Genomic DNA, 17500 nt, shown 5'->3' on the forward strand with positions numbered 1-17500 from the left:
AGCAAATAAATGCAAAACACGATAGGTACCTCATACAGTACGAGATTTCCGAGATACAACCAGCTCACAAGAGAAATTTGCAAAACACCTTCCACACAGAAAATTTCCAGGCTTCGAAAGCACATGGCAAGAAAAAAAAACTGCCCGAGACTATTATGGGCAATTCCGTAGGCCTGCAATACGTACAAAATAGATCCTACACTCCCCTTTTTCTCCCATTCCACTCCAGTTCTTTGTGGTTTCAGCATTCGTTGCTCTTACTCATTGATATGCATGTGTTATTGTAGAGGAGGTGTCAACGTTGTTTCGGGGAACTTCATTAACAACAACTCTTATGGATCAATACATGAAAATGGTGGCCATTCCTTATGTTCAACAGACGATTGGCGACGTCGTGGTGAAAATTTTAGATTGTAAGCAGTCTTGTGAGGTACGTAGCAGTAATTTTATGCTGAAAAAGATGAATAGAGGCCGTGATTCTGGATAGCTGTGTAGCTACTGCAATTTTTTCAAATGATGCTATTTGAACCAGTATGTTTATTATATGATCAGTGCATGTTTCGTTCAAGTATAATGTGTCGTTTTTGGATACCTTTTCGCATCTGAGCCGCCTGTCAGGACTTCGCCTACTCGTGCACTGGCGTTTTTTGTCTTCTTGTATTACGGTGACGGAACACAGTTTTTAAGCACTTATACTTCGATTTCTGCCATATTTATGCAGTTTTTGCCTGGAAGCTCATACGTGATCACTGATAAGTGCTACCACGAAGGTTTATATTTTTGACAAATGAATGAAGGGGTAGTTTCTAAAGAAACTGTGGTGCTGCGTCGGTGGGGAAGTAGTATACAAAAATTTGGTTTTATCAACGGAGTTGATAATGTAAATTGGCCACCGTACAGAGATTCTAAAAGCTGACGTTTCGAGCGTTAGCCCTTCGTCAGAGCGATTCGCTCCAAATTTTTATATTTTTGACAGTTTATGTGTTTGTGTTTTTGTAGTTAGACGACTCATTCATGATTTGTAGTCGGAACTATTTTAATTCCAAATTTCTACAAAATCTAATGACCGGTTTGCAAGAAATTTGGTAAAACAGCCAACAGCTGTTGGTCTCAAATTCTTGAGCGAATTCGCATGCAGCATTTTGCTGGGTTCATCTCGTCCCCAGAGTCCACCTTTCTTTTGGTCAGCACCAAGAACACGCACTCTGGCCAGGGAAATGACCAGAGTCCGTGTTCTTGGTGCTGACCAAAAGAAAAGCAGACTCTGGGAACGAGATTGTGGGTTCCTCTGCAGAATTTTAACTTCTAAAAAACCATGATGTAAACGTAATGAAAGCCTATTTACATCGCATTGCCAAGACCATTGCGAGAAGGAGAAATAAAGTTTTCGCCATATTTGTTTTGTTTTCAAAAACTGCGCCGGCCGTCAATGAATACTGCTGCCCGCGGAAAAACTGTGTTCATCCACCTTAACAGGGGCACCCAACGAGAATACTTAGTTCAGAACCACTTAAACATAGCATTGTTAAACGTATTTTTGTATTTAAACGGTAGATATAGCAATAATTTTATCCCCTAAAAGTTTGCCTGTTCGGATTTCCTAGCTAAAAGTCTGTAGGGATCAAAACTTACCTTTTCGAAAATTTCAGCCAGAAAAAAGGCTCCCGAAAATTCTAGGTGACCTTTTTAGGGTAAAAATCCGTTAAAAATGGGCAATTATACCATTTTTCACTGAGATGTTCGAAAATCCTAGGAGAGGCAGGCAAGCAAGAAATTTTAGAACAAATGTTCCGAATATTCTAGATCTCAAATCGTCTTCCGAACAGATATTTTCCGAAAATTGACGTTGGATGCCCCTTACTCTAAGAGTGAAGGCTCCGCGAGCGCGCTTTTTATTGACAAGTACCAGAAAAGCCGAGCAGTTTGGAAACGCATTGCAATCGAATCAAACAAAGAGACTCAGAGAAAGTAAAGTCCTTGAGTGCTTTACAAAAAGCTAGGTGACCTCAAAAGCCAAAAAAAGGGTTCATTTTTAGCAGCAGCATGAATATATCGTTTGGCCATTATCCACCATTCACCATTTGGACATCACGTTCTTGAGGGCTAGTGTGTACATTTTATGTGGAATTCCACCAATACTAATATGCAAAATCGGACCAGAATAATTTGGCGCAATGACATTCACCCTGCGAGCAGAGCCTCCTTTTGTCTTTTTCTTTACTGAGGAGGAGAAAAGTAGGCTCTGCCCGAATCGCGTCAACTCTTTGAAGCCGCCGCAGCCCGAACTTCTGGATTAGTCAATCTTGTTTTCTCTCGTGAAACCGGTTTTTCCAGTGCGAGCGTCCGTTTGGTGACAAAACCGATGGTTATAATTGAGCCCGCTGGCATGAAAAACCAAGATGGCGGCGAGATCTGGCATTTTAGGCTTGGGTTCGAGACTGTATCCTGGCAACATGCAGCGCATATTCAATAAAGATCTTACTCGATTCATGCAGAGCCTTTCTCGAGAACGCCAAAATCGAGCAAGCAAAAGAAAGGCTCTGCTAGCAGGGTGAATGACATTCCACGAAAAGATAGAAGCTTTTTAAATGATTTACCAAGTAAAAATGAACTGTCAGCGAGCATGTCTCCTTTTGTTATATTTTTGTGTAGTTGTTGTTGTTATCGATTTTCATGTCTTCTCACCAAATTTTTGTTGTGATTTCGCAGTTAAATCCGGCAAAACTTGAAAAAGGCGCCGATACCGTGGTAAACCTCAAACAGCTCTTAGATTTTTTATTTGATGGGGTTGGTGCTATCGTCAACTCTGCTGGAAATTGCCCGAGGTAAGCCATGTTTTCATAAATAATTCTTGTTTTTTTTTTCCTTGCAATAGTTATTTTCATACTTTGAAAATGTTATGCACATTTCAATGGTGTGAATCGATCGAGGCAAAGTAATGAGAATGAAATCAGTTCCCCTATAAGTGACCCTTTCCTCTGAAAAAGATGTTGTAAAACAATAATTTCGTTTTCATATTTTCCAGAAATTTACGTTATCTATTTTCCTGTTTGCAACAAAATGTTAAAGATCGATGGGCAGAGAATGAGGTAGTTAGAAGTCGAGTTGTCAGGTGAGTTTGCGATTGAGTCATTTCCTCCATGCCTTATAGACATTGCAGTTGTAAAAGTGTCCAAATGGTAGGCTAGCTGATCGTTTCGAATCTGAATGATCACAAGATTCACATGGAATTTTCTTCTAAAATTGTTTTCCTTTCGTTTCAGTGCGTTTCTTTTTCTAAGGCTAATTTGCCCAGCGATAATGAATCCAAAAATATGCAACATGATGTCAGGTAAATTACTCATTCAGTCTTTTTTAACATTAAGGTGTATTCAGTGTTTTATAGCATTAATAACATGGATGACAAATTACTTCTTAATTTTGGGCGAAATTTCAGCGTTAATTTATAATTTCACATGTGAAATTACAATGTTGTAATTTGTCACCCATTATGTTAATAGCTAATCAAATGGTATACTCGTGAAATAACTTACGTTTTGTCTAAGGTCAAATAATTCCGCTCGCCTAAAGGCCCGTGCAAACGCTCGCAACAACACGCAACATTGTTGGGCCCAACAATGTTGTCTCTTGTTGCGCGATGTTAGCAGATGTGTGCAAACGCTCGCAACAAGTCACAACATGTTGGGTCTTTAGATGACAATACAAAGGACTCTGGGACGTTTTCTAACTCCGACGCCATGTTGATTTCTTGTTCGCATGTATTTGTGTGGAGATGTGGCATGTAGTGCGCGTGCGCCGGCGCAACATTGTTGGATGTGCTGTGCAAACGAACGCAACATTGTTGGACCACGCTTCGATGACCGCGAAACAATAGAAATGTTGGCACTTGTTGGCTCTGAAGTTTGACCAGTTTCAAACTTCATCCAACAACACACAACATGGTGTGCAAACGCTCGCAACATGTTGGGCCCAACAATGTTGCAACAATGTTGCGAGCGTTTGCACGGACCTTAAAGGCTCGTGAAATAATTTGATTTTGGATAAAACGCGCGTGAAATTATTCCCTAATTTCACTCGTCACTATTTGGTTTCCCATACTAATATAACATTTTCAAAATGTACATAGCCGTTTTTCGGTGGATGATAGAAAGGAAATATTAATAATGTTGTAGTGTTAAACTATTTGACCTATCTATGTCAGTTAAAACGCTTTTGTTACCGGTATTATAGTTTTTGCATCATTGCTAACCAACTGAAATGTGCTTTCTGTTTCATCAGAAACTCCTTCGTCATGTGCCGCGCGAACTCTGACACTTGTGGCTAAGTGTCTTCAAAATTTAGCAAATTTAGTCGAATTTGGGGTTAAGGTAAAGAGTCCTGCTTGTTAGTGAAAGAGCTGTCATTTTATATGTCTTTTCTTAAGTCCCTCTACCACGTCGTCTTTCAGTCTATCTCTGTTTCTTTATTTTTCTGTTTTTATCTTCTTTTTCATTTGCGTTTGCTCAGGAATCCTTCATGACACCAGTGAACCCGTTCATTTTAAAGAACAAAGAAAAGATGGTAAACTTCTTGGACGAGCTTTCGGTGAGTCATAGTATTAATTCCCATCCGTTAATTGTCATAAATAGATTGTAGAGGAAGATAATCAAGGCCACAGCCATAAAATCTCCGCCAATCGGAAACTCGCATGTACAAATCGAGCAGGCATAAATTATATTTTTATTGGGTTTCCGTATGGCAATCCAGTCAGAAAATGAGTGGAATTTGTCCGCTTTATTATTTTTAGTCGTGGATACACGAAGTGTATCAACGATTATCGTTAGGGGTTAGAATATTCAAATTTGTCACTCACTCAGATGTAAACTAATCGATAAGACAACGAGCAATATCGATTTTTTCAAGACATGCATATGTGTCATTCACTCAGTTGAATTCAAATCGATATGGCAACGATCAATATCGATTTTCCGACTTTTCACTTTTCGAAGTAATTCCGCAACGTTATACGTTGAAATATTCTTCGACTTTTTTTCGTTCGTTCTGACGGAATTGATACTCGTTGCAGTCAGCATGTGTTACCGAGCCATTGTTCTGTGTTAAAAATGAATGCGAAGAGACATTTGGTCGTCGACCGCCAAGATCACAGGGCCACTCGTATTAGCTAAGGACATAATTAATAGATGTACCAGTCCCTAGATTAACTATGCTAAAGAGCAAGCCGTGAGATTGTCATGGATAGTGACTACTGTGTTCACTTAAAACAAACTACTGCTCTTTTAGTTTGTTATTTATATTTCACCATTCTGTTGCTTATATTCAATACCTATAAGGTATACTTGTAACACATTTAAAAGCTAAAGATGTGTAAATGTAAAGATGTGGTTAAAAGCTCTTGATAGTTGTGTTTACATAGTTGAGAAATATCCAGTTATTTTCGTTATCACCTTGTTGTAGTTGAACAGTGAAGCATTCCTTTAGGATAAGAATCAAACTCGAATTGACCTCTTTAGCTTGCACGTTTTCCCATTGCAGACCGCGTGATGTTCTGGAGGGAATTCTTTTGTTTTTTCATAAGTTATTCGTAAATAAGCGCGTGCATAAGCCGACATTTCAAAGAAACTGTTCTCTAGAGCAACATCACTTGGTCTGAAATGGGAAAAACAAAACGTGCAAGCTGAAGAGGTCAATTTATTCTTTCCTAGCAAAATGCTTATCCTCTGGTACTTTCATAGGCTTTCAACAACCTCGAAAAAAGTTTAAAGGAGCCAAAAACACCGGTTGGCGATTATTTTCTCCTGGCTCTTTTGCATGTACAAAATGCAACTAAATACAACATGTTTCATGATCCGTTCCAGTTTCGTGAAAGGTTGAAAAGTTTTGGAAACAATCCTTGTTTTAACTTACCACAAACATTCGTAGCTGCCGGCTTACATAGTTGAGGACCCTTCAGATATTTGAAAATGACCTGATCTTTTTAGCATATGTTTTTATAGAAAAATCAAACTCGAATTCAGTCATTGTTTCCTAACAAGATTAGAAAGCAACTATTTTTTAAGCAATGTATCTACGACTTCTTCACACTTCTCCTTCGATTTTTTTTTTTTCGTGTCAAGGAAATATAAAGGTTGCGCAATAGATCGTTCCTGTCACTTCCCTGTTAAGTATTCTCTTTGTTTGTGCGTGAAGTCTTCTGTGCGTATTTTTGGTAGGTTTCAGGGAGTAGTAGGAGGAGGCAGTGTGGCCCAGTGGTTAGGGCGCTTGCCTTGAGATCCGGAGATCCCGGGTTCAAGACCCGTTCTGACCACTCGTTTAATTTGATCCTGGTAGTCCCTGGTTCAACTTCCCAGCTGCACTTGTAAATAGCCAACTGGTTTGCCTCCGGCTAGTTGGGATTCTTAACAGTTGTTCTGTTCTGTCGTTTCGTTGGTTGTGTTTCATTGGCCCTGAAAAGCCCCTATGGGGAGTGGTCAATTAAGTATGTTTTGTAATATTATTTTAGTAGAAATGCGTAGATTTTATCTTGTGGACACAGTAGCATATTAAATTAATCTACAATGGCGTCGAAGTCATCGTAACCCGAATAGCGTTTTACTGGATCTTTAAACAAAATATACCCTTGTGAAGAGATTGAACGTCAATTGCATAAACAAGACAGGCGGTGAAAAATAAATAAATAATCTGGAATCTTGAAAGCGACGAGTAATATCCTTCGTCGAGCCGTATCAAAGTCAGCTGTATTTCCAATATTTTACTTACTGTAATGCTATGTACAACACTGAAACCAAATGGGAAATTCTCTGGTAACTTTTTCTGGTTAAATATGGAGAGATAAGGAATCGAACACCTTGAGTGGATCTGTGATTTCTGTTGTCTGGCTATTTATACATGTATTTATTTGTATTCAACTCTGCACAGTCTTCAGGTAAAAAACAATTGGAAATTTGACTAATTGTTCTTAGTCAAGAATTGTTATGGCAGAGCCAAATGTGTTCTTTCTTTGAATAAAACTTTCGCTGGAAAGGTTTTTGTGAGATTTTTTTGGGCCTTTGTGGATTCATCGTGTTGTGTAATGGTCGAACTCCACTAATTTGCATACGTGGGCTGAAATTTGACACTCGCCGAGCAGTTTTCATAAGGATGACAGGAAGTTTTAGTCGTGTTCTTTCTGGCAAATGATTAATAGGTAGCTATAGGTTTTAACGTCAGAAAAAGAACAGTTTTGTCACTGCAGTGTAAAATAAGTTCTATTTGGAAAGCCAAAATATTTCTTTAAGTTCCTGGTTAATCAAATTTATTGCTACGACTTACTAGTGCGAAGATTGTTTACATTATGCATTAATTATTCATTCAGTTTGAAAATTTTTCCACCATATTACGATATCGCTTTAGTCTAACCCAAAAACATTCAGATAGTAAAAAAACTTCATATGTATTAACCATTTTCCTCGCTTTTGTGTTTGTCAGTATTTGCGATAATTCAGGTTCACGTGTTCGCAAGTATGTTTTGCATCTCTTAGATGTTTAGATTTTCAATTACAAACTCTGTTTTCCAAATGGTCTGGATAGCACAAGTGTTACTAATATTTTTAAAAATACAACCACACTTTTGAGTTTAAGGAACATGTTTCGATATTTCAAACATCATCTTCAGCCATAGTGAATGTAACATTAATTTTTTTACAAGATAATTCGTATATATATATACAAATAGGTAAAATTTAAACTAACCAACTAAGTGTAATGCTAAACTGACATGATCAACTTGTTTGTTGAGTTCGGGTTTCAACCGCTCAATATGGAAGCTCTCCTTGATTTGGAGATAATTGTTTTACTCTGAAAACGACGAACGGTTAACATTCTTACCTTTAGTTCATTCAATCTAAACAAGGACGTTGACACAAGTTGATCACGTGCACCTTTGTGGTTGCCTAGCACGCGATCAATTTCTTCCTTTGACAGAATATCATGACCTTCCCCTTGATTCATAGACGTCAGAGACTGCAGAAATTTTAGTGTTTTTACGATCGGTTGTCATTAATTAATCTTTCGCTGAGAATTAGAAATTCAGAGTTTTATATTGGATTTTTTTTTTTCTTCATCTTCCTTTTGGCTACCCTGGGTGCCAGAGGAATTTTTTTTTTCAAGGTCGGAGAGAGTGCTCCGCGATTCCAAATCAACGGTCGAGGACGAAAAAAACAAACGTGTGATCGCGCAACCCCAGAACCTCATTTCCATGGACAGAATTTGTCCTAGTTTGCTGATTGGACATTACGTTCGAGGGAGTTTCTGCTTGGAAAAACTCAGCAGCCCTTGTGACAAGCAGCGTTGCGTGACTTCGGCACGAGAGGGAAAGGCCAAACTGTTCCAATGGTCCGTTTGCTACTTGAACGGCTTTGACCCATTTTATTTGTAGCTTATGCAAATGAGCGCCTACTCGGCAGCACATTTCGGCGCTCTGCAAATTTGCACAATTTTCTACCTTTTCGCCTCTCCTTAAAGATGGCAACTAGATATTCGGGTGAAGCTTTGAGAGCAATTTCAGCTTGTTCTCAAAAAGCTCGCCTTAATGTGAACCTTTGGGGAATGTTGTACAAACTCGGAGTTTCAAGAACTAAGCCAACGCGACGGGGATGTAGAGCTGGACTCAGGAAACAACAACTACCACGACGGCCCATTCTACTAGCATCTTCTACACCTAACGGTCCACCTTCCTGTACACTAAGATATGAAAGGGATTTTATGTGGGACATTTGAGTATTTCTACATGGACAACATTAAATATTCAAGCCAACAACTTGGATGCGGTCAGGCAGATCTCTCAAACAGCAACTGCTGCCCTCACCTTTTGTAATAGGCAACACCTTCATGAGTCGCCTATTTGTGAAAGAAAAAACATACCGGTTAGAATATCACAGAACAGCATGACTCGAAATCGAAGTAACGCACAAATTCAACCTGTACTTGGAGGAACATGTAAAAGAATTGCCGGCCAGTCTGCTGGTCAAACCGCGAAAGCGTGCCGACTTCCGAGTTTCTACTTGGTTAACGCTAGATCGATCAAGAAAAAGCTCGATGCATTTTCTGCACAATTGACGACGAGCGGCATGGATGTCCGTGTTATTACGGAGTCCTGGTTGCACAGCTACATCGACAGTGCTTATATAAGTATTCCGGGCTACGTCCTTTACCGGAGAGATCGCCCTGACAGAGAGGGTGGTGGTGTCTGCGCTTTTGTCACCACAGGAATCCCGTGTATGCGGAGAACTGATCTGGAACATCCTGTTTTCGAATGCATGTGGTTATGGCTTCGGCCTCACCGGTTACCACGTCCACTTTCAGGCAGTAGCTGCGGCATTGTTTACTTTCCTGAAGCGCTAGCGCAAGAAAATAGAGATCGAGTGTCCTATCTGATAGAAACACTAGACTCTGTTAGGTCTGCGCATTTCGGAGTGTGGCGTCATTATTTGCGGTGATTTTAGCACTTTAGACTTTTAGTGACGTTCTCGTCGATCATAACCTTAAGTAAATAGTTCGCGATCCCACCCGTGGAAATGGTATCTTGGACCTTATTCTAACGGACATTTGTAATCGTTATGATTAACCTGTTGTAAGCGCATACCTGGGTACATCAGATCACGGCTCTGTGTTTTGGAGACCTAAACCATCTCGTGATAATACGGTGCGCGCTCCTAAGGCCCAGAAACGCAGCGTTCGTCGGTTTCAGTAGTCGGCTATTAATGCTTTCGGGAGGTGGGTTTCTAGTCATCATTGGTTCACTGGTCTAGACAGCGTGGCTTCAGTCGACAGCTTAACGGAGTCGTTTAACACTGATGTGAAAACAGCACTTGATATTCATTTCCCAATAAAGTAGGTGAAAATCCATCCTACCGACGGACCCTGGATGACATCTCGCATTAAGCAGCTCATTCTTCAAAGGCAGCGTGCGTTCCATTCTGATAGGAATGGCAGATTGAGAGAGCTGCGCACCAGGGTGCGCGATGAGATTGCCGCCAGGAAAAAAGCCTTTTACTCTGAGAAGGTTAGCCATCTGAAAACTACTGACCCACGGAAGCGGTGGAGTCTCGTTAACTAGCTCTCCGGTAAATCCAGTGGCACTAGTACTATTAGTTATGAGGTCGACAATAAGGTAATGTCTGGCCTGGAGTTGGCAAATAGGCTTAACAACTTTTTTGTTTCGTAACATCTGATGTTCCAGCCCTGGATTACCTAACGCTCCCTGCCTTTCATCCGCCCCACGGAAGTCTACAAAAACCTGCTCAGGCTAAGTCCTTTCAAAGCTTGTGGTCCTGACGCGATTCCAAATCGAATTCTGATAATATTCGCGTCCGAGCTTTCTGAGCCCGTGACCACTATCTTTAACCGTTCTTTGTTGTCTGATGACTTCCCCTCGGCGTGGAGAGATGCCCATATATTGCCAATACCAAAGGCGTCACCCGTCACCTGTGATAATGACCTGCGAGCACTAGCTCTAACTACAAAGGTATTTGAGGATTTTGCTGTCCAGTGGCTCATGGAGGACATCAAGGAGCACACTGATCCAAATCAGTTTGGTTCTCTCAAAGGCGTGTCAACCACCTTTTGTCTCCTTGATATGCTGCATAACTTGATATCATCTCTTGAATTTTAATACTGTGATGCGCTTTGGATCATTGTGATGCGCTTTTGATCATTGTATGTTCAAAAGCGCAATATAAATTAATAAATTATTATTATTATTATTATTATTATTATTATTATTATTATTATTATTATTATTAGAGCGGTTTTCAAATGAGTGTCGTAAAACCAAAACCAAAGTAATTACTTTGGCCAATCAAAAAGGACGGAGACAATCCGGCAAACCAATCAAAACTTGAAGTAATTACACGTAGCTGACACAAAGCGCGGGAAAATGAGAACGCGCGAGCCACGATTGGTTTTGGTTTCACTTTTGATTGGTTGAAAAAGTGGCGCGAGAACTTTGAACCAATCACTAAGTGAAGTAATCATAAACCAAAGTAATTCGCTAATTACTTTCGACAGTCAATTGAAAACCGCTCTATTATTATTATTATTATTATTATTATTGAATCACCTGGTACGTATCTGAGAGTGTGCTTTTTAGATTTCTCTAAAGCGTTTGACCATATTGACCATAATATTCTGCTATGCAAGCTTTTGAAAATGGGCGCTAGACCCATTATCGTCAAGTGGATTTGCAGCTTTCTATCACAGAGACGATAAGCTGTAAAGCTTGACGGGCTCTTTTCCGAATGGTCCCCGGTGCATGCCGGGGTCCCACAAGGGACCAAGCTTGGTCCAGTTCTCTTTTTGGTTATGGTTAACGACCGAACTTGTGGATCGAGTTACTGGAAGTATGTCGATGACATCACTATTTCCGAGGTAGTTCCCCATGGTACTCCATCAACTATACAAGATGGACGGTCGGGGCAATTAACTAAAGAAAATGAAGTCACAACATTTGTTGCAACTGTGTCTGCGAACGGAGGACTCATGGACGAAAAATGGTAAGGACAGACAAACGTTTCTCGCATTTTAAAGTCGTCCATTCTGCACTTTAGGCTGGGATCTCTAGCTCTTTGCTATTACAGTATCCTGTTTTAAACACGTTCAACACTAAATTTTCTTTAAAAACCGAAAATCGATACAACTTTGTTAAAACTGCTCCAAAATTATTAAAGCTGTTGAAATGAATAGCCATCACTGTAATCACAATTTTCAGGAATGTTATTGACACGCTTCATGGCGCCCCGTGGGAAGCAGTCTAGGCTTGGCGGCCAAAACTGGTTTGATGAGAAATCTGAACTGTCTCTACGCATGGAACTGGGGTTGTGCGACCAGAGGTATTTTTTTTTCGTCCTCGACCGTTGATTTGGAATCGCGCAGCGTTCTCCCCGACGGAAAGTCCTCTGGCACCCAGGATATCTTTTGGCTTGCCTTGTTTGACTTTTACGGTGCTTTTTGGTGCAAACGTTAAGCTAAAAAAAATTTAAACCTGGCATCAGATTAGACTAAAAGAACAGGAATTATGAAGCGGAAACAACATGTCCAATCCTCCCTTAGTGTGTGGAATAAACGTTTGCTTAGTGCAACTGCAAGACATGCATGACGTGCAGGAAAACGTCCGTCAGAGCAATTTGCGGTTAGTATTTTTGCAGACTATTTAAAGAAGAATTGAGTGAGTTTTACTCAAGAGCGTGTTTGTTATCTTTGAACTGAGTTTAATACCGAAGCTTAAAGAACTAAAGACCTCAAAACGGGACACGACATTACAAAATAATCAGCGTGAGAACATGTTAACCAAAGGGCCACGTCTGGGTGACCCTCCAAATAGTCTAAATGATAACTGGAACGCTGCAGTTCAGTACCACTCAACTCATTGCCTTCTATTTCTGTGTAACACGTACCACAGACAACCCAGTTTACGCTCATTGAGCCTCTAGTTAGGTTCAAATTGTGACCCGGTCTGTTCGAGCTTTACGGTGCTTTCAAGGTGGGAAACATCCAAGATTTCAACAACGGAAAGTGTTCGAGAAGCTTTAGAATGGTATTGTGTCGTTTTCTGCCGCCTGAGTTCGGAAACTTCACAAATTTTCCAGTTGGCACCAAGGGCAAAGTACGACTTTCAATCCAATTTCTCCTCAGATAATGTAAGAGAAAGTGATATTCCTGAAGATCACCTGAAATTACTGCTGAGTTTATTGGTGGCAGAACGTGCGGACCGATGAGGTCGACTGAGAGCTGAAGCGGCCGAAGATTTTGTTGATGATTTCGCCGGTTGAATTCAAAACCCCACATTGGAAAACCTGGAAAGTCATGGAATTTTATGGTCGGTCATGGAAAGGCATGGAAAAATTTTAATTATAAATGGAATCATGGAATCATAGAAGTGTCAAAGCAAGGATAAAGTGAAATAAAGACGAGCTTTTATCAAACAATCGGAAGTGTCAACTGTTTTCAAAACTCAGTAGCCGTCGACCGTCGCGTCCAACTGCAACTTTCACATTTGCGACGCCTACTTTCCCTTGGATAAAATAACTTAATCTTTCTCGAAAGAGTCAGGTGTCCAAGAAAGGGTTTGTGGGTAAATAAACATGAAACTTTCGTTGGAAATTTCGGCGCAACATCACCTGAATCTGCTTGCAAACGTTGATCGCATGTAAACCGGCTCAGGTTACAGGTAGGCAGCGGTTTCTCACGTATTCAAGCACGAGGTTAAAACGGCGGAAACTTGGTTTAGCACAAACCAAAAGAAAAAAGGTTATGTCAGATATTATATATTTTATAACGTTATCCAGATGTCGATTTGGTCATTTAAAAACAAACTTTAACCACAATATTATTTGGCTTAAATTAGAAATGTCACGGTATCTGGGAGCGTTTCGGGAAAATCACGAGTTTTGAATTCGAAAATGTTGATAGTACATCATACGACTTCTATTATTATGTACTAGATAGTTAACACTAGTAAGGTACAATTTGCTATGAGACACGATAAAGGTAGAGAACAAGTAACACTAAAATCCAACAATAAGACAAAAAGACGAAGCAAACTGGGCACGATAAAAGACCACAGTAGAAAATTCTGGCACAACTATGTGGCTTTGGTAAAACATCACTACAGGATGAACCGTAAGGGTGCCAGCTTTACAGCTTGAAATATTTTCTCCTTTGAACTCTTCTTTTGCAGAATGTGACGCAAATGCCACCAATCACAGAGCAAGTGTCGTCAGACCCGTCGCGTGATCTTGCGGCGCTTCATGACATATGCTGCAAATACGAATCAGAGCTTCAACAGCTGAGTTGTTCACAGGTAGAGAGCTACAACTCTTTTTACCGATATTTTGGCGAAGAAGCGACAAATGTGACGGTAACTTCGTTCTCTCGAGTTCAAATTGTGGTCGTCCGAATTGCAAGAGAAAGTCATGCGATAACATGTTCCTGAAATAACAGTCATGGCAAAAAAAAACCCGTTCATTTAATCATCCAGCCTCTCCTGCTTGAAGCTTAGCTGTTTGTTTTGCGAAGTGTTTAGCTTCTTACCATTATCCTTTAAATAACACCACGATTTCCGATCTAACAACCATAAAGAAGTTCTTTATCACGGTGTTTTTGTTTTGTAATTTTTTTTAGAATCAGGAAGCCTTAAAACTCCCTCCTTTGTTTTGCGCAAACCTTAGGTTGAAATTTAAGTTTTGCCAAAAATCAATAAGAATTCTTCGAGTTCAAATCATTGTTTGCCTGTTACCTTCAACTTTTAATATGTTTAAAAATTAATTTTGTGTTTTTACGACAAACACGGTGGCCTCATGGTTAGTGCGCTCGACTCCGGATCCAGTGGTCCGGGTTCGGGTCCTGGTCGGGGACATTGTGTTGTGTTCTTGGGCAAGATACTTAACCCTGCGCTGGACTGGCATCCCATCCAGTGGGGAGTAGAAATACTCGTAGTCGCTTCATGCTACAGAAACCGGAGATAAGCGCCGGCCTGATGGGCCTTCTAGTCTCGTAGCAGACTTTACCTTTACCTTACGACAAGCGATAGTAGACATTTGCTTTTCGTCGTTGGCCGCAAAATAACACTCTAAAACAAATCTACATTTCTTTATTAACCAGTCAAAGTGTAATTCAATTTTGCTATAACTTCGTCTTATTTTCCTAGAAATGTTTCAATCAGAATGAAATAGTAACTTTAACATATGCATTTTTAGTGATTGGAGTGAAATGTGGGAAACGTAAGTACGGATACCTTTCAAGGCCAACAAAACAGCACCATTCCGTTGGGTATTGTTGGTAAAAGGAGTAATGGCGTCTCGAGAATAGGTCTTTCCATTTACAATTCGCAATGCTAAGAATTATAAATCCTTTTTTCCCATCAGTTGGACATTTTGCTTTCATGTCTTAGTATGGTTTGCACAACGCGACAGACCAGTTTTTTGCCGCGCTCTTTAAGCACCCTGCAGGGAGATAATCAGTGCAGCTATTTCGTTTGTTTTTTATGCTCAATACTGAAAATGGTTATATAGGGTTCCGTCCATACGGAACCCGCTCCCGCAGTGCGCGCGGCGGTCAAAACTGTGCTATCCTGTCAATCATTTGCCCTTTCACTGGAAAAGAGGCTTTTCTGTGCGTGAAACGACGTTGTTGTCGATCTACCCTGGTGAAAGGACGTCATCAAAGTCTTTTTTCGCGAAGTTAACACAATTAAATACATTATCATTACACGTTATTCGAAAATATTAGACAGAGTTCGTCTTAAAATAGTTAGAAAAAGCACAAATAACAGCCAAAGCACAACTGCTGACGTTCAAATCGCCGGTCTCTGGCAACCCAGATTTGGCGCCAAAGTTTGTTGACGAAAAAGTTGCCATAAAGTGTTTTAAATGGCTTTCTGGCCCTTTAATTGCAAATAATTGACGTGACGTCGGATAGCACAGTTTTTCCCTCTCGCTCATGATTTCTGATTGGTCAATTCAAATTTTAGTAGCTCTCGCCGTATGCACGGTTGTCTCTTTAGCTTAACTTAAGTGTTATCAACAACAACCCTTTCCAACTTCATTTTCTGTAATATTTTTGTTTTTAGCCTGCTTTGAAAAAGATTGTAGCTGTTACGGAAACCTTACGACAACGGGAACAACAGTATCTACAAGAAAACTGCACTCAGCTACCAAGCAGAAACGAGAAGCTGGTCTAATGTGACCATTAAATAATGTAGACTTCAGTGCGCAGCCGTGATGTGCCCTTGTAAATTCTCATTTTACGGTTTTTCCGCCGACCATGAAAACAAATTGTTAATATAAAGATAAGAGTTTATAACTTTCCAAATGTGCCTTATTTTTTCAATTCTTCTGTAATAATTGCTTCAGCGATAACCCGGCCTTCGTTGAGGAACTGCTAAATGGTAACGCTCGGCCCAGTCTCTTGCTTCTTACGTTTCGTGCGCATTTCTCTTTATGGGTTTCTGTAAAACGAAGTCAGCTTTGTTTGGCGTCGACAGAATTAACGTTCTTCACCTTTTTTCAAGTTCATCAAAGATCACGGCTTAGGCTGTTTCTTCAGAAACCCGTTGCATATGGGGGTTGTAAACATTGAAGGGAGATATGCTCTGAAATATTGCGTTCATCCTCAGCAAATCCAAGACCTGCATCGAATTTGATTCGTAATTATGTGGTAAAAATTGGCCAATAAATGCAGGTAAATCATGATATTAATATGTGAGAGATCGACCGGCACACTGAATACAGAAGGCCATCGAATGAAGGTTTTTTATACCCTGCATTCCTTTTTCCGTATCTGTAACACCGACAGAACTTCACACAAAATAAATAATGCACAAAGCGATGGTTCTTTGTTCAGTTTATACTTACTGCTGTTAGTGAATACTTAAGAACGGGTAAAGCGACCGTTGCAACCGATTTTATTGAGAAAGAACGAACCCTCTCGGTTGTTCGTCTTAAACAAAATGGCAAGCTAATGCGTGGAGCTCGCAAAGTACCTGGGGCAAGACTGGGCCTTAAATGAACCTTTTCTGTTGCAATACTTTTTGATATTTTTCATTCAATCACAGTTGTACCCATTGAGGGTGTTTTCTTTCTTATTAAATGCGTTCTGTTCTTCTCTTTTTTTTATTGTGAGTGCAGTTGACTATTGTTTGCCTTAGAGTTTTTGATATTGATAAATCAATGCCATTTGCATTGTGAAGCCATGAGCTCATTCAGCACATGAAGACACTGTTTCCTTACAATGTTTATTTAGTACTTTGTTAAATTTAATGCGCCCGAATCTCCTGTTAGAAAGCGCAATTTTGAGCAACGGACGGAAACTGCATCTAAGCTTTTGATATTCAAGGGCTAGCAGTCTTCACCCGAATCTTCAAACTGATCTTTTCTTGAGGCTAAGGCAACTTATCAACTCCTCATTTCCGATTCTCACCCGTTGCTCAAAAGTGCGTAAAAGGTCCTCTACAAGCTACTGTTTTCCACATTACCGGCTTTTGGCAAAAATTTTGTAGATAGCAGAATATTATCACATAGGGATTTCGCGAATCAAATATTATAAGAGAAAAATTTCTGGTCACCCAAAAAAAAAAAGAAATGTTATCATAAATGAGATATTTTGTACAAATAAATGTTTATTATTTGATGTGTGGTATAGTTGTTTTTTGCGTGAGGTTACTTGGGTTAGTCGTTAAGAACGAAGGGTGGGGGGAAGGTAAAAAATGCACGAATTATGGGTTGACAAAGGCGAATGCGGAGGTGGATCGCGTAGAAAACAGTCGGTTGGGTAGATCCATTCTTGTAAGAAAAAACTTTAAACAGAACTCGTGTGACACATAGCACCTTTATACTTTATAAGATCACGTAACTTTAATTCAAGACGGTTTAAAAATACTCAAGGCTTTGTCGCAATTGTCATATGTACATTCATCCTTGAATTTTCAATGCTGGCAACGTTGAGGTGGAGGGTATCTGTGCAAATGTCT

General features: G+C 40.0%; 1 protein-coding gene across 1 annotated transcript in view; it reads left to right on the plus strand.

The window, feature by feature from the left end:
* Window positions 1-17160, plus strand: part of LOC137992651 (ras GTPase-activating protein 1-like) — a 45168-nt gene extending 28008 nt beyond the window's left edge. Inside the window, exons 18-25 of the mRNA XM_068838115.1 lie at window positions 288-430; window positions 2710-2825; window positions 3026-3112; window positions 3264-3331; window positions 4279-4367; window positions 4507-4584; window positions 13712-13834; window positions 15602-17160. Of these exons, the coding sequence (XP_068694216.1) occupies window positions 288-430; window positions 2710-2825; window positions 3026-3112; window positions 3264-3331; window positions 4279-4367; window positions 4507-4584; window positions 13712-13834; window positions 15602-15712 (815 nt within the window). The 3' untranslated portion in view covers window positions 15713-17160. The remainder of the gene's footprint in view (window positions 1-287; window positions 431-2709; window positions 2826-3025; window positions 3113-3263; window positions 3332-4278; window positions 4368-4506; window positions 4585-13711; window positions 13835-15601) is intronic.
* The last annotated feature ends 340 nt before the right edge of the window (window positions 17161-17500 follow it).

This window comes from Montipora foliosa, chromosome 2, assembly GCF_036669935.1.
Source record: "Montipora foliosa isolate CH-2021 chromosome 2, ASM3666993v2, whole genome shotgun sequence".
NCBI classification, from domain to species: domain Eukaryota; kingdom Metazoa; phylum Cnidaria; class Anthozoa; order Scleractinia; family Acroporidae; genus Montipora; species Montipora foliosa.